Genomic DNA, 24,246 nt, shown 5'->3' with positions numbered 1-24,246 from the left:
TGGGGGCAGAGAGGATGAGGAAAGAGAGGGGCAGGGATGGGGGCACGCGCATTCGCATGCGAACACGTCTCGTTCAAGTGAAGGAGGGAGACGCGCCATCCAAGAAAAAAGGGGGCGATAGAGAGCACCGCCCATGAAGAGAGTGAAGAGGAGAACGAGGCGCGGCAAAGCCACCTCACCCTGTTCCACTGGCAGGCGAGAAAGACAGCGGCGCGGAGAAGCAAACGAGACGTGCGCGCAAGGCAGTCATTACATGATGCACTCGCACGGTCGCACTCGGGCGTGCGCGCCTGTATCTCCAGATAAGATCTAAGGCAGGGAAGAGAGCGAGAGAAAGGAACGCCGGCGACACGCGCGTGGAAAAGGAGCCGAAGATGAAAAATGGCGCACAGCACACGCACAGAGGTGCGCGCGCAAATGCAGACGAGAGCGCACGAGCCGCTCCAGACACATCGCGCGCCACAGGGGCGCCTCCCAGAAGGAGAACGGTTCACGGGCGTACCTGACGCGCGAGGAGCTCGTTCGCTACGTGCGCCTTCGACGGTCATGACGAAAAAAAAGGATGTCGCGGTAGAGCTGATGAGCCACACCCTCTGGCCCCAAAGCCGATCGCTTAGGCGCGGCTACTGTCCCTTCTGAACAATTGAGCAGCAGCGGAGGCCCGTATCGCCGAGAACGGCGAAAAAAGGCAGTAAACAAGGAAAAGAGAGAGATCCGAGAGACTCCGTCCTCAACGTTGGGCGCTGGCGCACCTCCGCAAGGATGCGGCACAGTTCGCTTTGCAGTGCGCGCATGCCGAGTATCAACATTACCGGTCACTTCGTCACCCTCTCCCACGTTCCCCACCCCTCCCTCCTCGGCATCCCACTTGCGGCGTAGCTTCACCTCCTCCTTCCTCACATGGTTCACTCGAAAACGACTTCGCCAGCCGCGGCGAGCGCGCGCATGTGTGTGCGAGAGAGGGCAGTCGAAGGCGGGAAGCCGGTCCTCTACATTTTTTTCTTCGCGCACGCTGTCGACACTTTTTGCGTGCTTCTTCCCTCACACGCACAACGGCGCGTTCGCGGCTGAAAGGGAAGATGGGTGAGTGCCTGTATGCATGTGTACCTCGCGCTCTCGATAGGTTTTCGGTAGCGCATAGCTAGTGCGCGCGTGAGTGCCCCTTAGATACACTCGCCGCATGGGCGGCACAAACACACACGCACACAAAAGACGCTCTCGCACGCACCCACACTAAGAGATTTGCGCCACCGCCGTCGCACTTCGCACGTCACGCTCAGCGCCTCTGCATTGGTGTCGTCCCCCCCCTCCCATCCGCTTCCACATATCCCCCACGCTCTTTCAAAGAGAATCGCACCTTTCCTGCAAGTGCGCCCATTTCCCCGCTTCTGCCTCGGCGCTTCTTTTTTGTGCCGATTCACAGTTCGTCTGTGCAGTCGTTCGTGCGCACGTATGTCAAGACACAGAGTCTAACGCCATTGTTACTATTTCTATCTGCTCTCTTCCCCACACACACACACACACCTCCAGCCCTCTCGTCCTTTCCGAGCACAGTCGTGTGCGTGCGTGTGTGCGTGTGTGCGTTGTACCGGCACCCTGACGCGCTGTGCGGAGACGTGCACTGCGACAAGCACCCCGCACCTGCGCCACAAAGCAGCACCGCAGAGGCTGCCCGCCACCTTTTCGGTGGTGGAACTCCGGAGAAGCAGCAGCCAGAACGGGGAATTCCGCATAGAGCCCACGCAGCGGTGGAGGGGATCAAAAGAGGTCGAGAAAGGCGTGCGAATACGAGAAGAAAGATGGAGCGTCCGCGGGGTTGCACCGTCCTCGCCACGCGCCGGCTCTCGCATCGTCCCTTTCACTCAGCTGTCGTTTGTTCGACACATTTTTTTTGTTTGTGGGTTTTCGGTTCGTACGCCTCATGGCGGCCTCTTCTAGGCGGCCTGCTTCTTGATGTACTTCACGCGGCATTGGCTAGCAGTCGGGCCCACCACCATCGTGTGGTAATTCGGCTCTGGCAGAGGGCCTAGCAGCTCGAAGTCGTAGTCGCGCAGCACCGTCGCCAGCACCGTCTTGACCTGCAGGAGACCGAACTTCTCGCCAATGCACTTGTGTACGCCAGCACCGAATCCGCAGAAGGCGCCGTCGACGATCTTCATGTTGCGATCCGGGTTCCACTCACGCGGGCTCGGGAACGCTTCGTCATCCTGGTGCGAGAGGAGCGGCGAGCAAGCGATGATGTCGCCTGCCGGCACGACGTACTTGCCCACCTGGACCGGCTTCAGCACCTTTCGCATCAGCATAATCAGCGGCGGGTCGCGGCGGATGGACTCGCGCGCGCACTTCTCTGCAAAAGGCATCTCCTCCATCACGTTGTCGTAGTTCAGCTGCGCCGGAAACTCGTCGATCTCCTGGTGCAGCCTTTCCAGGTGCTTCTTGTTGCGGGGGTCCATTAAGTGCAGCAGGGACCAGGTGGTGGTGATGGTGGACGTGTGCTGGCCAGCGAACATGGCAGCGACAATCATGCCGCACACCTCGTGCTGGGACATACGGGTGCCATCGCGGTAGACGGCGCCGAGCAGACCAGCGAGCAGGTCGGATGTGTTGTGGTCCTTCTGCGCCTCCTCCTTCTCGCGAGCGATGATAATTTCGCTGAGGATCTCCTGCAGCTCAGCGCGGGCGTCACGGCAGCGATACGACTGCGGCAGCGGCAGCTTCAAGATCCACGGCATGAAGACAGCGGCAGGGATGAGAGAGCTCTCCATCTTCGCCAGCAGCTGTGCAAACTGGCGCGCGTCCAGGCGCTTGCGCAGGTCCTCACCGAAGAGGCACTGGCAAGCGGTGTTGATAATCATGGCGCTGCAGTCCTCGAGAATGTTAATCTCGCCCTCATCCTTGTTCCAGTTCTCCCGCATAAACTTGCGCGCCTCATACTGGATCGACGGTACGAAGTTCTGAAACTTTGCCACCGTCAGCTCCTCCGCCAGGAAGTTCAGCTGCTCCCGCATGCGCGGGTACGGCGCGCCGTAGGCGACCCCCTCGCCAAAGACGGGCACCATGAACTTATAGACCTCACGAGGGGACAGAATCTCGTTGCGTGGGGTGAAAAATTTGCTGTGCTGGTGAACGTCGCCGACAACGGTGATGCGGGCTCCACATATGTTCATGGTGAAGATGCTGCCGTACTGCTTCTTTGCATTCAGCATGAAGCCCAGCGGCTCCTTGCCGAACTGTATGATGTGGCCCACGAACGGCACGGTACAGGGGACCACCGGCGGATCGGTGGGGCGGGTCGTGTTGAAGGACTTGCAGAAGTACCAGCCATACAGCGCGAGGCCAGCAGCCAAGACAAGCAGTAGCTCGCCGATCATGATGGCAGCACGGCGTTTTGTGTGTGTGTGTGTGTGCGGTTGTTCGCTTCTCTCTCCGTTACCGTTATCCCACGATGGGGCGGTGATGAAAGGGCACAGGGCGCGCGAGCCGGCGAGAGGCAGTGAGGAGACGAAGCGGAGAGAGGTGAAACAATGCGAATACGAGAGGAAATCCAACAAAGCAAATAAGCCGGGCGAAAAAAATTAGCCGACGTCGAAGGGGGAGAGGGTGAAGTAAGAGAGTGAGAGAGGGAGAGAGAAAGGGGGGTGCGATCTTTTTTTTCGTGTGTGTGTGTGTGAATTTATGCTTTTTTTGAGGTGGCGCCAGAGCGAGCGTTTACGGGGAAAAGACAGAGACGCGCACGCGCAACCGTAGACAGAAAGAGAGAGAGAAGAGGGCGCAGTGAAAAGCAATGGGAATGCAAAAAGGGCTATGAGACTCGGCTATGAGACATGGCTAAGGAAAGGGTGGCCCGAGTTACACGGCGGCGCACGCCAAGGAGAGGGAGAAGGGTCGGAGGGGGGTACCAGTGTGCGCAACCGCGGTGGTTTGGAGAGCGGAAGAGAGGAAGAGGGAGACAGAGGTGGGCGAGGGAGGAGGACGGGGAGTGGCGAGTGGGAAGGGCATGAACACAGAGACATAGGCTGCGTAAGAAGGAGAGAGGGGGAAAGCAGAGAAGGGGTCTGCCCCGCCAGCAGGCGCTCTCTTTAGCTCCCAGTAAGCCGCATGTCGGGCACACTTTTAAGTGCACCACTGTAAGGGGGAGGGAGGGAGGGAGGTTCTGGCGCTCAGCACGTACACCCGCCTCCCGCCTGTAGACAAGCACGAGCTGTCCCCATCGACACGCCAAACATGATAACGATCTTGCCTCTTTTTTTTTCGCTGGCGTCGTGCGCTTCGCGTTCAACCGAGCAAAAGTCCGCTCTTAGCACGGCTGCTTTAGCCGGGGGAGGAGAGGGGGGAGAGGGAGTGCGGGTCGACTCTTTGGCGACCTGCAGAGTGCCCCCCCCCGCGGCACGCACATCAGCCGGTGCAGAGCAGCCGCGCCGAAACGAACCACAGCAGTGCGCCCCTTCAGCTGGTGGAGCGCAGCACCTGTCTCGAGCGCTACCCAGCACCACCCCACAGCGCCCCACGCGTCGCCTCACAGTTACTTCCGTCATGCAGAACGCCACGAAGTGCAGATGCTCTCGGGGTGCAGCTCACTCTCGCCATCACTAGTGGACAGTGAGGATCGGGCAAGATGCGTTCAAAATCTTGTGAGCACTTCGCCTATCGCATGGATGGTGCAAGCCTGTTCAATTCCGCTCGTCGCTCCAGCGCAGCGCCGTTCAGGGCCTCAGCGCTGAGATTCGCCGAGATGGCCCCCTCCGCTTTGCAGCAACTCGGCCCTGCTACGACCAGAGCTGGTGCAGCATCCGCAGGAGAAAGAGGGGAAGGGGAGCTGCTCAATAGAAGGAGCTGCTCAGCCTCCTCCCATGGAACGGCTACCAAGTCCTGCTAACACGCACGGAGACGTCTCACCATCATCATAGCTCACACACAGCACAACCAGAAGGGGGAAAACACACTCGTACGCAGATGGCGGCCAAAGGTCAGAGAGGGTACCGCACGGCATGTGCAGGAGACTGATACATCTCATCGGGTCATCAAGGAGGAGGAGGAGGGGGAAGGGAAGAGAGGAACAGGGCAATCATATTCAGCCGCTGCCGTCGCAGCAAATGCGAGAGAAAAAAACGGATTACATGCGCGCGCGAGTGCGTATTTGAGGGGAGGGGGGAAAGAGGGGGGTGGGGCTGGAAAAAAAAAGAGAGCAACGCGCTGGCGGGCGCGGAAGGAAATGAGAAGAGGGGGAGCACAAAGGCGGAGAAGACGCCGGCGGTGTGAGGCGCTAAGGAGAAACGGACACGCCTGCGCAGCGGAATGGCAAAGGAAAGGACAGTCTCCGCCGTTGCCGCTCACTCCTCACATGGGCGTCTTCTTGCACAGGCACCGACAACTCACAAGGGGCTCAATGGGGCTTGTGTATCTAAGCTTGGGAGGGAGGGAGGGAGGGAACATCAGCAGCAGTGACAATGAATAGGGGGGAGGGAGGGTAGAAAGAAAAGCAGAAGGGGAAAAAAAACAGCAACGTCAAGGGAAAGGGGGGGCACCCATCCATGCACGCCGATACGAAAGCCCTCGACGCCCCGTCCCACCATAAGGAATGGCAACAGCAAACAACATCGAGGAGGAAGAGGAGAGGAGGACAAGGTCATTCAGTGTCACATAGGCCCAAGTCCGCGTATATCTTGCACGCACGGATCGCACGACCTATGCATCGCCATCCACCATGAGCGACAGAAGCGGATAGGACGCGGCCGTAGCGGTCGACGACGAGCAACGCCACAATAGAACAATAATAATAAAAACGTCCAGACCCATCTGCACACGCACACGCGAAAGAAAAAAACTGACAAAAAAGAGAGAGCGGTGTGCAATGCTCAGTGTTAGGAGACGCAGTTGAGATACCCTTATACATATTGAGAGACAGTGAGCGAGGCAGAGCCTGCGGCCATGAGGCATGAAAGGGCCGCAAGGAGTCGCGGCAGATATCGTCCGAGAGACGCTAGCGGCGGCAGCAACCTCTTTTCTTTTTTGCCGCGGCCCCCTCCGCCAGTACCCGGAAGGTCTCCTCGCGCTCGCCCATCACGACCTGGTACGTTGTCTTCTTCAGGATGAAACGCAAGTAGATGTGAAAGCCGAGCAAGTGCACAACGGGGCCGGTGCCTACGAGAAGCGCGCAGCATAGCACGATCGGGCCTGCGCGGAAGTACGCGCTGTGGTGCTCCGCCAGCACGTGCCACCACCGCACCAGCAAACATATGACGCTGGCGAGGGCCGCAAGGGAGCTGAGCACGCATCCGCTCACGAAGCACAAAAAGATTCGATAGTTCTTCCGCCCCACGCACATGTTCAGCCACTTGCAGTGGTGGTCGAATCCCTCTACGCACTTGTTGCACGCCTTGCAGTGCTTGGAGTCCTCATGCGTGCGGCGGCGGCAGAACATGCACAGTTCACCCATGTTGCTGCGGTCCGTGCAGTCCTTGAAGGAGATCCAGAGAAACGACACGTACAAAATTACCAATCCGACGCCAAAGACAGTCGGGAACACCACGAGCTCCACCAGGCAGTCCTTCTTGCTCTCGGTATAGAGCAGCAAGTAAGCGGCGAACACGCTAGACCAAAACAATATGATGATCACCAGGGTATAAATCTGCCCGGCAATCTGGTAGGAATGCAGCGGGCGCTCAAAGGCGTGGCGCCGCGGCCGCGTTTGTCGCCACCCGTTGGGGTCACGGCGGGTGTCCACACAGCACGAGACCAGCGGCTGCGCTGAGCGAGGCTCGAAGCCGTCATCGAACTCCGCACTGCTGTGGTCACTTTTCACAATCTTGTCGGCGGCATCGCTACCTGACGGTGGTCTCAGCACGTTTCCAACCACGCAGGTGCCATGCTCGCCGCTAGCCGTGAAGTGGAAGCCGTCGCTGATACCGCCCTGAATCGTCTTGTCGCACATGCCTCTGCCCCCTCCGTCCATTGCATCATCCGCGCCACGCGCCGCATCCGTCACGTCGAGGTCGAAGCAGCCCAACATCGCGCCGTTCGCCTCGGTATCCGAGAGATGCGCGACGCGCTGCGGCGCTGCTGAAAACATGACCGCCTCCACATCACCGCTGCGAGCAGATGCGGGCCTTGAATGGCATGCGGCAGGCGAGGCCTCTGGGATATCGCTGCTTCTCCCTGATGCGGGGCTCTTCGGTGGCGCGTGTCGGGGGGACGACCTCGACGGCTCGTCCCCATGGCCGATAAGAGAGTGCCTGTGAACGTGGTGCGTCCGCGCGTGCCCGTTGGCGGCCACCGCTAGCATCTCCGGTGTCATGTGCGCGGCCGGCGCGCCGGCCGCGTCCGTCGACACTGTTCGGGGGGCAGGCATCGGTTCTTCTGGTAGCACTCCCTGTGCGTTTCTGGAGGCTGCGCAGAGAAACGCACTAAATAGCTGGAAAAAAAAGCGCCGTCGCGCAGAGGACCGTTGACAGAATTGCCCTCTGCGAAATGCCGAACGATACGTCGGCTAAATCAGACGTTAGTGGACTGCTGTAGTCGAGTGCTCGCGTGGTGCGTGTGTGTGTGTGTGTGTGGCCGCAGTAGGGCATGGAGACTGTGCCCAGAAAAAAAAAGCGGACGGTAAGAGGTAAGCAGGTCGAGGTACAGTAGAGGAAAGGGGAGGGAGGCGGGGGCAACGCTGCGAAAAGGCTCCCACGGTCACCATAGATGACAGTCGACACTATCGGCAGGCACGTGCGTTCGAGGACGCGCGCACGTGCCTGCACGATTTCGCGGGTGTGACCATAACGGTAGCCTCTCGCCCCTCTCGTGACAGGAAGCGACGGGAAGAGTAGAAGTCCACATTTGGAAGACTTCTGTGTCTTCCCCCGGTGTGGTCGCTCGTGTGTGTGTGTGCGTGTTTGGGAGATGGTTAAGGGGGAGCACAGAGGCAGCGGCGACTTCGCCCAGCTCTTTTTTCTTTACCTGTAAAGACAGTGACTCGCACGCGCTTGAGTCCTCCCTCTCTCGCCCACCACTCACCCTCTCCTCTCTCAGTAACGGCACTGCATAGCACGCGTTGACGTCCGTGTCCTGCGCGGGCTGCTCTTGTCCTCTGCTGAGAGACATAATGTGCGGCGAAGCACACGCCGCCCAGAGAAGTACCTGTCACTGCTGTGCTCACCCATGTGGATGCACTCATGCATCGGCAGGAGGCTGACACGGGCGTTCCACGGCATTGCGGCATGTATCTGATGCCCCCCACACACACACACGCACATTCCTCCCATTCAGTCCAGGATACTGAACGCCAGCGCACCGCTAGAAGCAGCCTCTTGCCTCTGCCCATGGAGGGCACAGCATCCAGCAGCACAGAGCCGCCCGCGTCGGCTCTGTGTCTCTCGACGGGGTGTTCGTGGGCGAAGTTGAGCATCACAGTCACCACGTCAGTTACAGCAGATGGTAACGAGGAAACCGAAAAAAACGGCCTCACCTACAGAGAGAGACGGAGTGGGGTTGTCTGTCTGGGCCCTTCTGTTGAGTTCTTCAGCATACATCGGCGCACAGATATGCAGCGGAAGAACAGAAAGGGGATGCGAAGAGCAACAACGGGAGGCGCACGCACTTGACCTCTGCGCATTGCACACGTCGACCCATGCCAGTATGATGGCACAATCACCACGACACCTTTCAGCGGCAGCTGTCGAAACGACCCGGCACTGATGGAATCAGGAGAGCAAAGAAAAAGATGGAAGCTGATAGAGAGAGGTCACTCGAACAGCTATCACACAGACACACACACACACAAAAAAACTTACAAGTAAACCCATGGAGCACCTCCCACGCCCTCCATGCGGCGGAAGAGCACCGCGGCAGCAGAAGATGACGTCAGGTCTCTGAGTTGTATCGAGAAAAAAGTCGCGACGAAAAAATATATGGCACTTACGCACGCGCGCGCACACAAGACGAGGACGACGAGAGAGGGAGGGTGGAAGGGGAAGATGAGGAGGGCTCCATTTCACGACAGGAGACGAAAAGCAATCGGCCAATGCACACCTGCTCGACTCTGTGTGTATGTGTGGGTGATGCTGCATCGCGTCCGGAAAGAGTCGGAGCACGAAAGACCGCTGTAGAGGAGACGCACTCCAATGATGAAAGCGAGGAGGACGGCAGTCCCAGCAGTATTGATGCCGGCACTGATCATCGAAAGCACTCGTGGCAGGGCAAGAGGGGAAACGAAAGGTGCTGGGGAGGAGAAGCTGAGCGCCAAAAGCACACACGCTTGAAGAAAAGAGAACAGAACGGCGAGGAAATGGTGTGTCTGTGCGCACAGAGGGAGGGAGAGGGACGGCATGCAGAAAATGAAAACCCTTCACCAAACGCTCATGGTGCACCACATCACCGCCCGAATCCGTCACTCGAACCTCTTCACTGCCCTTTGGGGGAGAGGGAGGGGGAGGGGGAGGCCGCAAAGAGAGACAGAGGTGATTCTATCCGTGCAGAGCGAAGCCCGTCATAGCACAGGCCAACACACACAGAGGCACACCACACGCATGTGTGTGTGTGTGTAAGTAGATGCGTGCGTCAACAGAAACCCCACGGAATCGAAACAGTGAAGGAGCGGCAGTAAGCAAAGAAAAAAACGCAAACAGAGGGAGGGAGGACACCCGAGATGAAAGACAGCGTGTCGCTATGCATGTGTGGAAGGGCGGAAGAGGACGAAGGGAGGGAGGGAGGGAGAGAGAGGGGGGGCGAATAGGGAAAACAGAGGCCCACGCAGCTTCAGCTCTCGCTCGTATTCGCCTTTGTTTGGTGCGGGTGCGCCTCCGCTCTCTCTCTCTTCCCCTCGCAGCATCCCCACTCCCCAGCAAAAAAGCGCACACAAACACACACGATCCCTAACCCGCCCTGGACGGGCACTGAGAAGCAGGTGTAGAAGATGACGTGAGAAACGACGCCTGCGCGGGCCCCGGCGCCGCAAGAGCGTCGAGGAGAGTCCTCACCAGCAGAGGCAATGCAACGGTTCTCGTCTTGAAAGCTCCTGTGCGTGTGTGTGTGTGTGTGTTTCTTCTCCATGCGCAGAGCGGAAAAAGCGCTGGAGGTGAGTAGCAGGAGGAGAGAGGAGGGGACGAGGTACACCACCCCTTGCCGGCTAGCCCCTCAATAGCAGCACAGCCGCCGTCGCTTCCTGCGGAACCGCTCCTCCGTCTCACTTGCGGGGAGCTGCCCACCGCGCTCGCGCCTCTCCAGAATGTGCTGGTAGGTCGTCTTGCCAACAATACACAGATACGTGTGAAACAGGAGCAGGTGTGCCATCGGGCCAACCCCCAAGACCATTAGTGCACACATGACGATCGGGCCTGCGCGGAAGTACGCGCTGTGGTGCTCCGCCAGCACGTGCCACCACCGCACCAGGTATGTCACACCACCCGCGAAACCGGACAGCGTCACGCAGACGGCGGCGGAGACAAACGAGAAAAAGATTCGGTAGTTCTTATCACCGACGCACATGTTCAGCCACTTGCAGTGGTGGTCGAATCCCTCTACGCACTTGTTGCACGCCTTGCAGTGCTTGGAGTCCTCATGCGTGCGGCGGCGGCAGAACATGCACAGTTCACCCATGTTGCTGCGGTCCGTGCAGTCCTTGAAGGAGACGAGGATGAGGGAGGTGTACAGCCAGAGCATCCCCAGAAGCACCAAGATAGCAAAGACAATCAGCTCAGCCAGACAGTCCTGATGGTCTTGGGTGTAAAGGAGGACGTACCCTGGAAAGACGCCAGACCAGAAAAGGCCAATCAGTAGCAACTCAAAGACGAACGCCGTCACCTGCAGTGAATGCAGCGGGCGCTCGAAGGCGTGCCGACGTGGTTGACTGTGACGCCAGCTGTCGGGGTCCTCTATTTTTACGCAGAGCGAGCAGCATGGCTCCGCTGAGCGAGGAACCTTGCCGCTGTCCTCGGCCGCGTCTTCGCTCTCCCATGCGTCACCAGAGCCTCCCCCACCATCATGCAGAGTACTTTCATGTACGCTTTCACCACCACCAACGTCGGTGCTGGCAGCGGGGAGGAAAACGGTGTTTCGCTCGTCCCCGTACCGGCGCTTCTCCGCCACTTCCATTTCCTCCGCAATGGGGCGATCCACATCCGCGGCGCCCAAATTTACGCATTGCATACGCGGCCTGCCTCCCTCACTGGTGCTTACAGCCATTGGTCCGGCTCTGGTAATGTGAAAGGAGAGCTGATTGCCGCCCCTGAGCCATCGAGGCCGCCCCATCGCATCTAACTCCGCCTCCCGCGCAGACGCGGGGCTAAATATATCCGACATCTCCACAGACGACTCGCGCGGCGCCGTGCCGGTGATTCGCGGCTTTGAATGCCCTTTGACGTACTCGCTGACGCTCGACATCGGCGTCTCAGGGCCTGAAGCGCGCGTGGAGCCGAGAGGTTGGCCCTCGTTGTAGGCCGAAGAGACATGTCTTTGCCCCACACTGTAAGCGGGCCCACCAGCGCCGTTCGATACGTGGGCTTGTCGCCCACCAGCCACTGAAACGTACGCCACCGTCGCAGCGGCGGTACTAGGAGTGACAGCAAGCGGCTCGCATGGGGGCGGGGGCGAACGGCTAACGCTCAGTCTTCGGGAATTGCCGTTGCTGACGGTCGAGCCCCGAGGGCCCACTGCGATCGCCATGCGTTCCCATTCTCCCTTCTCTACATCGTCCGTCATCCGCGGCGCTTCACGGGGACTATGGGCGCTCGCTGAGGCGCCCGCCTTTCCTTCATTAGCTGCTACGGCTGCTGCAGAGTTCTGCGACCTCGACCTGTGCCGGTGCCGGTGAGCATGCGAAGACGCAGTTGGCGCGTCCGAGGCACTAATGCGGTGGTGATGACGTCGTCGCCTCTTGGACGTCTGGTTCTCAGCGGTATCAAGCGCAGGCGCGGTAGTGCTCGTCCCAGACTGCAAGCTCACCTGACGCGGCGAGTGCTCAGGGGTGAGCGACGGCGGTGACTGGCCCGGTGATGCGCTCATGCTCGAAAATGCGAAGATGAGCACGTGAAGGCGCAGCCGATAGCGCAGCAAAAAGGGGGAGGGCAGAGAAAGAAAGTGAGCAGGAAAACCAAAGACGCGGGCGGAAGTCGCCACTGTAGTCCACGCGAGAAGCGGAGGAGGAGGAGGGAGGAGGAAGGGGGGTGGCGGAGAGGGAGCACGATAGAAAAACGAGAACGTCTGCGGGCGAGTCCTGAACTGAGGTGCGTACGCAAGGCGAAGGAGCACAGACAGCCGGACGGGTGAACGCAGCGGAAACGAAGAAGAGCTGTAAGAGCGGAGAGGAGAGAGAGGAAGCACACACGAAATGGAAGACAAATGTGCAGGCGTTGTTTTTTGGACAAGCCACCGAAAAGAGAGCAATCGAACCCAATGAGAGACGGCGCGCGAGCCGAAATAGCGCTGATCGCGCTCACTCGCACAATCAAAAAGAACAGTAAGGCGGAAAAGGAGCGAGTAAGGCGCGCAGCGCGCAACAGTGAGTGCAGACAGATCGCCACCCCCTCCTGGGCAAAGCAACACACCAGCGGCAAGAGGAAGAGGGGAGGGGGGAGAGAGAGAGGCGCGCGCCTCCTTCAGCTGTGACAGGGTCACGAGTGGGCAGTAGAGGTATTGGTTACTACCTTGGTTTTCTTGCCGATGTTGTCTGCGCAGAGCTGCGAGTGAGCTGAAAAGGCAGAAAGCGATGCGGAGGTGCGGGTGATTAGCTGAGGACAGAAAGCGGTGGGCAGGAGGGGGAGGGATGAAGGCGGCGGCTTTGTGCGGGCGTGTTGTTCTGCTCCTATGCGGCGGGCCCTGTCCAGCCGTCTGGGTTGTACGCTGCGAAGAGTGTGAACTGCAGATGGGATGAGAGAGGGGAGGAACGGAGGCGATAAAAAAAGGGGGAGGACAGCGCAGTCGGGAGAGTAGAAAATTCGTCTGTGATTGCGTATTGGTGTGCGCGCATGCAGGCCATGGCGAAAGGCGGGGGGAGGTGGTGAGAGGTGCAGCGGAATTCGCCAGGCATGGGGTGAGCCAACAAATTGGAGTGCAGCTCTTGGGCATATGTGAGAAGAGCGGCTACAGCCACGCTTTCGCGAAAAAAAGGGGGGAGACAAAGACAGATTCAGCTGCACACAGGACAGAGCCTGCGTACTGCAGATGTCGCACACACTTACAAGCGCTACCCTCATACCACCACCACCCTCCTGCATCGTACCATGTGCCCGCCTTCGGTCACCGCCGCCACGTATCCCCAGTTGGCATTACAGTGACCTAGTCGTAGAGAGCTTCTCTGGCCTCGAGCCCATGAAGGTTTGCTCTCCTCCTCCCCCGCCGCGTACATCCTCTTCTGTGCACCTACAACAATGGCGAACAGGTTACACCATCGAAAAGCAATGAAGTGCAACCGAGCACAGCACAGGAGGAGGAAAGACTCTCTCGCTCCCCTTGCCGCGCACTAAATCCAATACATGTATATAAGGCACAAGCACGACTACACACACGCGGAAGCATTCGAGGGCACACACACGCACCCCCGCGGCAGAGATGACCACATACACCCATCTCCCACGGTCGCTGCTGCTGTTGGGGCCGTTGGCTCAAGAACCCACGCCTCACTGCACCGCAGAAGCGCTAAGCTCACAGTCATCGCCATAGATGACCGCAGCTCTTCCGCTGAGCGCGCCAGAACGCGTGGGGCGCCGCTGCGGGTGGGAGGTAGTAGTGCAGCCTCTCTTCCATTCGAGGCTAGTGCGCAGCGTTGCCCACGGGTGCTCGAGCGAGGGTTGCGGGAAGGTGGCTGCTGCCGATGCGCGGTTCCACCACTGTGGCGAAGGTGTCTGTGGCGCAGATGGGCTGAGGTACCAGGCCCGCGGCCATGGCAACACCCCTGTGCTAATCGCCGCCGCCACTCGTGCTCACAGGCCGTTTGGCATGTCTGCGGCCGCATGCATCTGCGTCGCTGGCACCCTATACAGCACTCGCCTGGGATGTGAAGAGAAATGAGCAGGGCAGGAGAGAGGAGACATGCTTGGTGATGGGTTGGTAGCTATGTGCTCGTTGATTCGCGCATGCACTTGGTATGCCGATGCGGAGTGTGAACCAGAGCGCACACTGGCGAGTCTGCGCGTGGCGTGACACAGTGCGTGGGAGTAAAGATCAGGAATGGAAAGGCAAGTGGTGAGCAGTTCAGACTCGTAGCGCCCCTATTCCCCTGACCCTTGGATCTGCCCCAACCGGATGCTTCTCCTCAGACTTCTGGTGCTTTGGGGTGCTTTGGGGGGGGCATCGCGCAAGCGCATGCGCATGCCGCATCCGCCTTCACTGTGCTCTGCGGTACCATCACCCTCCGGGCTAGATGTCTGCGTGGGTGCTCTTTGCTTTGAGTCCTTAAAAGTGAGAATCGGCCGTCGGTCGCCACGCCGCTGGCCTGCACGCCCCCCTCCCCCCTCCGCACCCTCGCCTCCGTACCCACTTCCTTACCTGCCTCCTCCTCTCTCTCCCTCCGCTGCTTAACGTGCAGGGGTTGCCGGATCGTCCCGGAGGGCTTGGGCAAGAAGTGGAGGTGCACAGGCGGAGGAGGAGGGCATCATTCACCTCCTTCCCGCTTTCTTCCGTTTCTTTTAGAAGGCATCATCACCATCACCACACACACACACACCGGTCCGGCCCCCACTACCTCGGAAAGGAAGGGGATGAGACAACGGCACCACAAAGAGCCAAAGTAGCACGAAAAGCTGCACACAGACACGTTTTCCATTGAGCCATCATGATGGCGCACGAGACGGGCAGGCGTAGAGAAGAAAATGCGCCGGCGCAAACGCACAAAGAGAAAGAGAGGCGAAGAAGTCGTACCAGACGCACCCGAAGCGAAGAAAAAAGGGGAGGAGTGGGGGAGGGCTGAAGCAAAGGGGCGCCAGAGGGAAGAAGTTTCGTTCGAGGCAATGACGCAGCTGCGAGTAGGGCACCCGCCACGCACCGACCACATCACTCGCGCAGCTGCTTGCGCACCGAGTCAGGGCGCCACAGCCGCCGCCCCGCCCCCCCTTTACCTCCTCTTGCTGGAGAAGAGGAGCGCGGCGTACTCACTGAAGCGAGAGACAGGCAGAAGAAAAAGGGCGAGAAGGGATGAGCCTGTCCGGCAATTACGAAGAGCCATTCTCAAACTGGCAAAGACACAAGGGACCGGCTCAAGGAAACTTTCATCGCCAATAAGGTATGCGAAGAAGCGACGAAGAGGCATCTACGGGCGTCCTGGTCAACGGTAAGCCGAAAGATGGCCTCTCGTGGCCGCATAAGAGAGAAAAATGATGCGCAACATTGTAGCACAGAGGAGAGAAAGAGAGGTGAGGCAATATATTACGAGGGCTACCGTCATGACGGGGGGCGCTGGCGCCATGAAAAGAAGAGAGGCAGAGAGAGGGGGGAGGAGGGAGCAGAGGCTGGCAGCTCGCATTCGATAAAAAGAGCCCAGGAATGCGCTGCCCACGGTTGGATGCTTTGCGGGAGAAACTCATTGAGTTGGTAAAAGGGCCTTCTGCCTTTGCCCTCGCACTGTACCCCTTCCACCCCTCATCTCCCTCTCCCTCTCTCTCTTGCCCCTCTGCACTCCACCGAGCACCCCTCTGCTCGGTCGCGGCACGGGCCCCACCTGCATCCCCCCACACACGCCGGCTTTATACAGTACGTGCCCTTACCTCGCCCCTGGCGGCCAGGCCTCGCCTTTATGCAGCCGCACGTGCATCGGCGAGCACACGGAGCCGCACCGGCACGTGCGGCGGTGCGATGGGCAAATCCGCGACCGCCGCGCGCTTCCGCACCTGCTGTATACCGGTGGATATGCGTTAGATGTGGCGCGCGGAGTTAGCCGTGGGTGCCTCGTTCGCGCCCGCCTCGTGGTGTGCGCGCCCCCTCTTGCCTCGTATGAGGCGCCAATGAGAGCCTCCCTAGCGCCTTACGCGCATGCCTCCCTCTCCAGCAGCTCTCCCATCTCGCCAGCTTCCCCCCTACCCACCCACCACCACACCAGACGGCACCCGCAAGCCGGATGGACGCTTGTCGCGAAGGGGAAGAGGACGAACGCAGGGCGATAGCCTCCATCGCCTCCCCACCTCCTCCTCGCCGTGCTCTGAGTTTGCTAATAAAAAAAAGGATACGCCCACGCAAGCACCGGCAGCAGCCTAGGCGAGCATAGGCGCGGGACCAAAGGCGATACGTCACTTCCCCACCCCCACTCCCTTCACCTCCCCGGGACCTGTGCACGGCTACGCCATCTTCTGCTTCAGGAAGCCGTAGCCGAGGTCCTGGGCCTCCTGCTGAAGAACCTCGTAGTACTGGTTGATCATTGTGACGGAGAGTAAGATGCCGGTGCCGCTGCCAATGGCGCCGAGGAAGTCGGAGAAGATCGTCAGCGCGCCCACGCAGAGGCCTCCGAAGCTGGCCGCGACAGGAATATACTTTTCTAGGAGCCTAGCCATGTCCTCCTCGCTCTCGCGGGCCTGCACAAGCCAGCGGCCCTGTGACGCCAACTGCCTCGCGACATCTCGCGGCGCTGTGTGTGAGATGGTGATCCACAGACGGGAGAAGATGGCGCACGAGGTGAGGACGAAGAGCACGTAGAAGATGGCGTGGATGGGATCCGCCATCAGGTCGTAGAAGGTCTCCGGGGGCACCAGGTAGTAGGCAAGGCCACCGACAGGGAACAGCTGGCCGCTGCCGCCGCCGTTGTAGCCTCGCTCCTCCCAGCGGCCGAGCAGGTTGATCAGAAAGTTTCGGTTGCCGAAGCGGCGCGACAGAATCTGAGAAAAGAAGCTGATGTTCGAGACAACGCTGGACTGCAGAATAATCGGCATGTTGCTCGTGTAGAAGAGCTTGATCATGTACGGCTGGCGATCGTTGCCATTGTATTTGTTCTTCGTCATGAGCGGCACGCGGAAGCCCTGGAAGAAGACAACGACGACGAAGACCACGGCAGTAGCAAAGATGTTCGTCAGGTTCGGCAGCTGCGGGCGGTAAAAGGCCTCACGCAGCGCACGGACCTTGTCGGTGCGCGAAACAAGCAGGTGGAAGAAGGCGATGACGGCGCCCTCGAACTCGGCGCCGCGGCCGGTGTTGATCGTGGACGGCGAGAACGACTTCCAGATGATGGTGTCGCACACGTTAGTGGCTATAAAGAGGGAGATGCCGCTGCCGATGCCCCACCCTTTCTGCAGGAGCTCATCGAGAAGCATGCAGATCATTGTCGCCGCCATGAGCTGGAGTACAATCAGGCCGCACATGACCACGCCAATGCGGGACGGGTCGCCGTACATGCCCGAAGACACGTACGCCACTGCCTCCACTACCGTGATGACCAGAGCCATCATTTTCTGGAAGCCTTCGAAGACCGCCCGCTCCTCGCGGTTGTTCGAGTCGTAGGTGAGGACACGCACGCCCGCGAGCAGCTCCAGGATGAGCGAGGCGGTCACGATGGGCGAGATACCCAGCTCCATCAGCGTACCCTTGTTACTGGCCAGCACTATGCGCATCCAGTAGAAGGGGTCACTGGTATTGCCGGGGCGGGCGCCGTACACCGGGACTTGGCAGCAGATCAGAAAGACAAAGAGCGCGGCAGCGCTCCACATGATGCGCTCCTTGATGCCAGGTGTGCGGCGGGGCTTCTCGATCTCCGGCAGCACCGCCAGCATCGGCTTTAGCGACATCAGCCAGTTTGCCTGCTTCGTCATGATAGCCAAGATGAGGACTCTCAGTGAAGAAAGAGGAGGGGAAGTGATTTGTAGGAAGATGAGCGGGTCACGTTGTTGCTGTATGCAGGCACATGAGCCCGCAAGTGTTCGCCCAGGGTGACCAGGCAGCCAGGAGTAAAGGAAGGTGACGGTGGCACCACCATCAGCAATTGAGGGAGCGGGTGTGACGTGGCGCGGGGTCGACCCAGAAAAAAGACGCAAGCCAGAAAGCGAGTGTGTGTGGGGGGGGGGTAGGCAGAAGGCACAGAAAATATAAAGAGGAGGAGGAGGAAGAGGGGGTGAAAGAGGAGCTAATGAAGCCGCGGGTGAGGAGAGGCAGAGGTGTGTCAGCGGGCAAGCAGCGCTCGCAAAAGACTTGGGGTCCCTTCCACCATCCGTGCAGGGAAAGAGGAGAGGGGATGGGCGGCGCTGAGTGATGTGTCCGTGAGCAAGAGTCACAGACGCGCTCGCATTGAAGCCGCAGTGTGCGTCTTCCTCTGCGCAACCACGCCAGAAGTCCTCTTCCTCCCTCTCGCTCCCCTCTCCCCGCCCATCTGTCGCGCGCGGGGGGAGGGAGGGGGGGTATATCGCCTCTGCATCGCCTGTGGACGGCATCTTTTCGGCGTTTCCTGCGCCTCGACGAAGCCGCCAATTCGCTAATGCGCGTGAGCATTTTGCTTTGCCTTCGCTGCCCACTCCAACTCTTCACCTCTCCCGCTGGAGAGCGCAGCACGTGGCACTTGCGCTGTATCCTAGTCGGCTGCGGATGACATTTTTGGTGATGTCGCTGACCTTCTCTTCAGCAGCGCGCGCACACACAGAGACGAACATGAATATATATATATAATGTGCATATACTTGGCGTAAATGGTATGTACGAGAGACGGGCAAGGGAGACACAGACAGACAGGGAGACAGAGAGAGAGGGAGACAAAGGTGGTGGCGAGCGGTTTTGGAAACGTCAGCGGTTGCTGTCGTCGCCCACCCCCAACACGACTGCGATGCATGCGTAGTGAGCTACAAGTATTGGCGCCCCCCTCTCGCCCACAGCAGTGTTTGGCTACCGCTAATCCACGAACCTTTTCTGCTTGTTGGTGCGTGCGCCGTTGCCCTGACTAACACACACACACACACGCCTCTGTGCCTCCTATCCACGCACGCCGGGGGGAATACGCAGATCGCCCCGATGCGTCTTTAGCCGTCTGTGCCAGAAAGGCCCAACGGAAGGTAAAAAAAGGAATAAAAGAGGACGTCGAAACGCCGTGATAGACATGAGAACGCACACTGGCCAAACGCACCAAAGAAAAAAAACTGAGAACCAATATATGAAGAGGGAGAGAGGGATACATGCGAAGATGCGTTGGAGGAAGGAAAAAAGAGGGAAGGTAGACACATCTGAATCTTCGCCCTGAGCCCGGATAGAAGAGGGGGAGGGGGAGGGGGGAAGGGCCAAGAGAAAGACCGAGAGACCAAAACCAACGCGCAACAGATACCGCAAACGCAAACACAGCTCGAGATAAGCGATAGCGAACAAGACGAGAAGTTTTATGTCCTTGTTCTTTTTCGGATGAAGAAACGTTGACAGACACAATTATGCAGTGGTGCGTGTCGGGTGGGAGCGGAGAGAGTGTGTGGGGAGGGGGGGAGAGGCGGGCGTCGCAGGTGGACGTCCAGGGGAAGCGGGAGAGGGGAGGGGGGGTAAGTGAAGGGACAACTCGCACTCACAGAAGAAATAAAGAAAAAAGGCAGAAATCTACGGAGCTTAACTGTGGCGGAGGTTGGGGGAAACGAAGAGAGAGTTTGAGGAGTAAGCGGAGGGGGAAGAGGAGGAAAGGGCAGTGCAGCGTCGTCGCTTTCCGCTCTCGCGGCCGCAAGGAACTCAACGAAGAACAATGAAAGAACGGGCGAGGTGCAGAGTGCAACAGAATCGGCTGGGCCCAATGAGGGACGTCGAGCCAGGTAATGGACTCACGCGTTTTCATTTTCCATAGCCCCTTGGCATTCCGTCCTCACCACGGCCACCACATCTTCCCTTTTTTGTGTGTGTTTGCCCTTGCGCGTGTGCACGTCCCCCCCCTCGCCTTCGCCGTACCCACGTCGCAGCGGCGAGTGTGCACCGCGAAGGCGGAGGCGCGAGAAAGATTTTTTTTGAGCGCACCGGCAGTGGCAAAGGAACACACAGTGAAGCACAAGCAAAACGGAGCCGCAAAGACAAAATCGGGTGTGAAAGACAAGCGATCTGTGACGGTATGTGAGGATGAGCAAGTGCACACGCTCGGCGAGAAAAAAAAGGGGGGCACGCGACGAATATAAATAGAGAGAAGGGGGAGAGGGAGGAGAGAGGGAGAGGAAGAAGCTCTCGCACGCAGCTCGAGCGCCGTCCGTTCGCGGATTGCCTACCTCTTTCCAACGGCTCTTTCGTTTTTTTTTTCTTCTTCGGAGAAGCGAATGTCCGCGTATGGTTGACAGGAAAGGAAGAGGACGCAAGCACGCAGGCACACGCGGAGATGACCGAAGGGAAAGGTAAAGCGAAAAAAAAAGGGAAGCCTCGACCGATGATGTCATAGTCGAGGAGGCAGAGAACATGAGAAGCAACAGGGGAGAGGGAGAGAGAGGGAGGTGTGGGGGCATCGACACCTGCGAAACGAAAGGGGAAAAAGGGGGAGAGACGCCTAAGCTTGACTGATGGGTGGGAGGGCAGGGGAGGGCGAAGAGAGCAGACGGAAACGGGAAAAGATGCGCCAACGAAAGAGGAACAGAGCAAAAGTGGCGGTGTCGGAGCCAAACAGACCGAAGAAGAGAAAAGCGGGAGGACAGAGGGTGCCGCCCGCGCGCCTGTGAGGTGCGGTAAGTCGGGGAGAAGAGGCGATGTGGAGCGCGAGCACGCGCACGCACAGATGTGGAAGACCATTTGCTAATCGCACAGACAGAGACAGACAGAGAGAGACGCGAGGAAAGCAAAATGACAAAAAAACAAAAATACAAAAGGAAACCAACGGAGATTGAGAAGAAGAGAAGAGAGACGGGCCGTCAACAACAACAACAATAAAAAAGAGGGGAAGAGGGACGGGAGGAGAGAGGCGTGGGCGTGAGGACGCGAGAGAAAGGGAGAGAGGGGGGAGGGGGGAGGAGAACGGAGAAAGCAAAAGCGAAACAGACAGGCGCGTGCACACACACACACATTTATATATAAATATATAAAAATAAATACTGAAAGAGGAAGACGGTGAAAAAAACAAAAAAATGGAAAGTAAATGGCAGAGATAACCCAATCCCGGACGAAAGCATGCGGAATACGCAGAGGGGAGGGCGAGAGAGGCAAAGGAAGAAGGGCAGACCCCAATGACGATACGGATGTGGGAGGAATACACAACGAAAGAAATCGAGGCCGTGCCGTCGTACAAGCGAGAAGAGATAACACTGAACAAAACCCAAAAAAGGGAAAACATGTACAAATATATATATATGAAGAGAGAGAAAGGCATGAGCTGCCGTGCGTGAATGAGGGGAGACGAGGAATGCCGCTTCCGCCTTCTTTCCACCCTCTCCCCCTGAGGATGAGGGTGGCGGCACGGGTAAGCCACGCGCACACTCGTAGAGAGCGCCACACACACACACACACACGCACAATCAGCTGCGCAACATTCAAGCACGCATCACCCACTGTGCGTGCTCATCATACAGCCGACGAAAAAAAAAAAGAAAGCTCGAACTGACCCCACACAAATTCTTCACCAAGGCCACCGCCGCACTAGCAGCCCGAGCCCGAGCAAGCGCTAGAGATGCATAAGCAAGTGAACAAGCTATTCACTCAGGGTCCGAAACTATCGTTGCGGGCCGGTGCAACGGCAAACAACTTCATGAGCCGTTCGTCCTTGCGCATCCACTGGAGGCAGCGTTGCATGTCTTCTCCTCGCTCAAAGAGCACGAAGCACCCGCCGTAGTACGGCGGGCGCAGGAACTCGCGATACTTGACGAAGCCGGCAAACTTTTCCGAGAAGTACTCCTCGCGCAACACGCTCTGTGCGAAGCGGAAGAATTCCCGGTCCTCCTCTGTCGGCGTCGGCTGCAAAGCCATTCCATCGGCAGCACCACCGCCGCCGCCGGGACGATCATCATATGGGCTCGTCGGCTGCGATGGCAGCGGGGGTTGCATTGGAGAACAAGCTTGCGCGGCGCGGCTATCCAGCGAACTGCGCAGCTGCGGGGCGGCTACCAAGGTGGGTGAGGGTGGAGATCGATAATGCATGTGGTGGTGATGGTGCGGCACAACCGAGGCCGGCAGACGAGTGCTCGCGGTACCGCTCACGGGCATCACCGCGCTCGGCGGGGAGCCGTGGGAGGAGGGGGTCCCTTCCGAGAGAAACCGCGTCGAAGTCGGCAGTGCAGTCGCCTCGTTGCACGGAGCCGTGGCCCCCGACGCGGTCACCGTACCTGCGACAGCCGGCGGTAGCCTGACTGTCTGGAAGGACGGGTTGCTGTGCATCTGGTCCTCCTGCAGGTACTCAGGTGCGTCGAAGTTGTGGATGAGGCGCACAAAGAGGGTGCGGGAAGGGAGGGGCGGTTCGCGAGGGGACTGGTGGTGGTGGTGGTGAGACGCGTGGCGGTGCTGTGGGAGTGGCTCGTCTTCACGATACAGCACTGCCGGTGGTGGTGGCGCGCTCTGCCAGGGATCCGCTTGGTCACGCGCATCGTTGCGCTCCGCCACGCGCGAGCTCGAATGCGCAGCAGCAGGAGGCCGAAAAGCGGCGAGCTGGTCGTCTTGGTGGTAGACTGTCGCAGCGGTGCCGCAGCCGCAGCCGTGGTACCGTGGCTCTGGCCTTTGCAGAGGCACCGATGGTGCTGGGGCCGTCCAAGCGCGGCGGGTCGCCGGCAGCGGGGCGTGGTACAGCGCTAGCGATTGTGGGGACTGAGCATCAGGCCAGCCCATAGGACCGCAAGGATGTAGCGGCTGCTGCAGCATCTGAAACCCTGGCGACAGCGCGCTCGATGGCAGCGTCGACTGGTCGGGAGAAGACTGCTGTGGAGAAGCTTGCCGGGCCCTCTCTGAGAGGTGCGAATAAGTGTCGCAACTGTCGCGGCCCGTCTCTCGGCCTAGGTGCGACGCCGGTGCTGTTATCGACGCGGGCGGCGGGGGACGGGCCACCGCTGCGGCCGCTGTCCACGGCGATGGCGGGTGGGAGAAGGGGGAGGAGGCGGGAGAACTAACAGCGGCCATTCCAGCCGCCACGTTAGCGGGCGTGTGCTGGGTTTCCAAGCCTCTGGCCCACTCCGCTCGCAGAAGGGTGCACTTACGCAGCAGAGCGGCGAACTGGTCGGGGAACCGCTGCGTGAGGAGGTATTCCTCGTACTCCAGCGGCAGCGACTCCGACACGGCGGGCGAGCCGCGGAGGCACTCGCTGGCCGCACTCGCTGGCCGAGCAAAGTGGCCACCGCTCTCAGGGACGGGTGGCGCCTCAGTCTGTCGCGCGGAGTCAGCAGCGGGAGGCGCACCGAACGTGGAGGTCTGGACCACTTCTTTGATGATGAGCATCTGCTTGAACCATGACAGGGCTTCGTGCGCGGTCGGGATACTGTCGTAGACGGCGAAGCCGACGTTCCTGCCTCGCGAACTCTTCACCCGCAGCGCCACTAGTCCTTGTGGCGGTACATACGGCTGCAGCTGCCACTTGTTCTCAATGGGCGCAGGTAGCCCATCGATAAAAAGCGTCGTGGCGACATTATCTGTGGAGAGGACAGGCGACGTCTCCGACGCGCGGGCAGGGCCGCGAAGCTGCGGTTGGTTCAATGCGGACCAGCTACTGCTGCTCAGGCACGAGCCGGTGGACGGGTCATCGCACCCCGCTGCTCCGAACCAATCCGAGAGCGACTGGCGCTCCACTGCCGTCGCTGAGCCGGACAACTTTACGTTCAGCGATGCTTGGCGTGAGGGCAGGGGAGCGGCAAAGAGCCGAGTCGGGGTGCTGAAGCTCGTCAAGGAGCCTGCCGTGTTCCCAGCTAGTCCCAGATCATCGCTGCTGTATCGCGACCGGGGAAGGGGAGGTCCGTGCAACGGTGAGGTCAGTGATGGGTGCCGCGAGTTTAGGCTATCGAACAGTGAAGAAGACGAGGCCCTGAGCGCGCGGTAACCTTCGGCGTCAGGGGCAGACGCAGTCGCTGCTGTAGCCGACAGCGCCAGCGTCATCGGGCCGCCCATGTCGACGTTAGCAGCAATGCTGGGCGCTTGGAAAAAAGCGGAGGCCGGCGCAGACGTCGCGAGGCGGGCACGTTCACCTCCCATGACTGGGCTAGCTCGCGCGGTGGGGAAGGTTGAATGAGCAGACGAGCTTCCGGTTGTCTTGCAGAGGTACCGACTCGTTTGCGCATGAGTGGAGTCATCGGGATCCGGCGCCGGAGGTGGCGGTGGTGGCTGAGTCGAGGCTCGGGTCGCAGTGCGCGGCTGCCCTTGCTGTCGAGAAGCCTGCTGCGGGGTATACGAGGCGGACGATTGCCGGTACGGGTTGTGGTGGTATCTGCTCATGCTCACTCGCATGCACAT

General features: G+C 59.5%; 5 protein-coding genes across 5 annotated transcripts; all 5 read right to left on the bottom strand.

Annotated features, from left to right (window-relative positions):
• Positions 1–1,934: 1,934 nt before the first annotated feature.
• Positions 1,935–3,371, bottom strand: LSCM1_06615 (uncharacterized protein; the record flags this gene model as incomplete). The annotated part of the gene is made up of 1 exon (XM_067324027.1): positions 1,935–3,371. One exon carries the CDS (start codon positions 3,369–3,371, stop codon positions 1,935–1,937), a length of 1,437 nt encoding a protein of 478 aa, XP_067180568.1.
• Positions 3,372–5,980: 2,609 nt separating this feature from the next.
• On the bottom strand, positions 5,981–7,348 carry LSCM1_06614 (uncharacterized protein; the record flags this gene model as incomplete). The annotated part of the gene is made up of 1 exon (XM_067324026.1): positions 5,981–7,348. One exon carries the CDS (start codon positions 7,346–7,348, stop codon positions 5,981–5,983), a length of 1,368 nt encoding a protein of 455 aa, XP_067180567.1.
• Positions 7,349–10,119: 2,771 nt separating this feature from the next.
• On the bottom strand, positions 10,120–11,985 carry LSCM1_06613 (uncharacterized protein; the record flags this gene model as incomplete). The annotated part of the gene is made up of 1 exon (XM_067324025.1): positions 10,120–11,985. The coding sequence occupies one exon, from the start codon at positions 11,983–11,985 to the stop codon at positions 10,120–10,122; it is 1,866 nt and encodes a 621-aa protein (XP_067180566.1).
• Positions 11,986–16,247: 4,262 nt separating this feature from the next.
• LSCM1_06612 (uncharacterized protein) lies at positions 16,248–17,708 on the bottom strand (the record flags this gene model as incomplete). The annotated part of the gene is made up of 1 exon (XM_067324024.1): positions 16,248–17,708. The coding sequence occupies one exon, from the start codon at positions 17,706–17,708 to the stop codon at positions 16,248–16,250; it is 1,461 nt and encodes a 486-aa protein (XP_067180565.1).
• Positions 17,709–21,519: 3,811 nt separating this feature from the next.
• Positions 21,520–24,246, bottom strand: LSCM1_06611 (uncharacterized protein; the record flags this gene model as incomplete). Its single annotated transcript, XM_067324023.1, has 1 exon — positions 21,520–24,246. One exon carries the CDS (start codon positions 24,244–24,246, stop codon positions 21,520–21,522), a length of 2,727 nt encoding a protein of 908 aa, XP_067180564.1.

This window comes from Leishmania martiniquensis, chromosome 11 (genome assembly GCF_017916325.1).
Source record: "Leishmania martiniquensis isolate LSCM1 chromosome 11, whole genome shotgun sequence".
NCBI classification, from domain to species: Eukaryota; Euglenozoa; class Kinetoplastea; order Trypanosomatida; family Trypanosomatidae; genus Leishmania; species Leishmania martiniquensis.
This window is presented reverse-complemented; position numbering and strand designations above follow the sequence as displayed.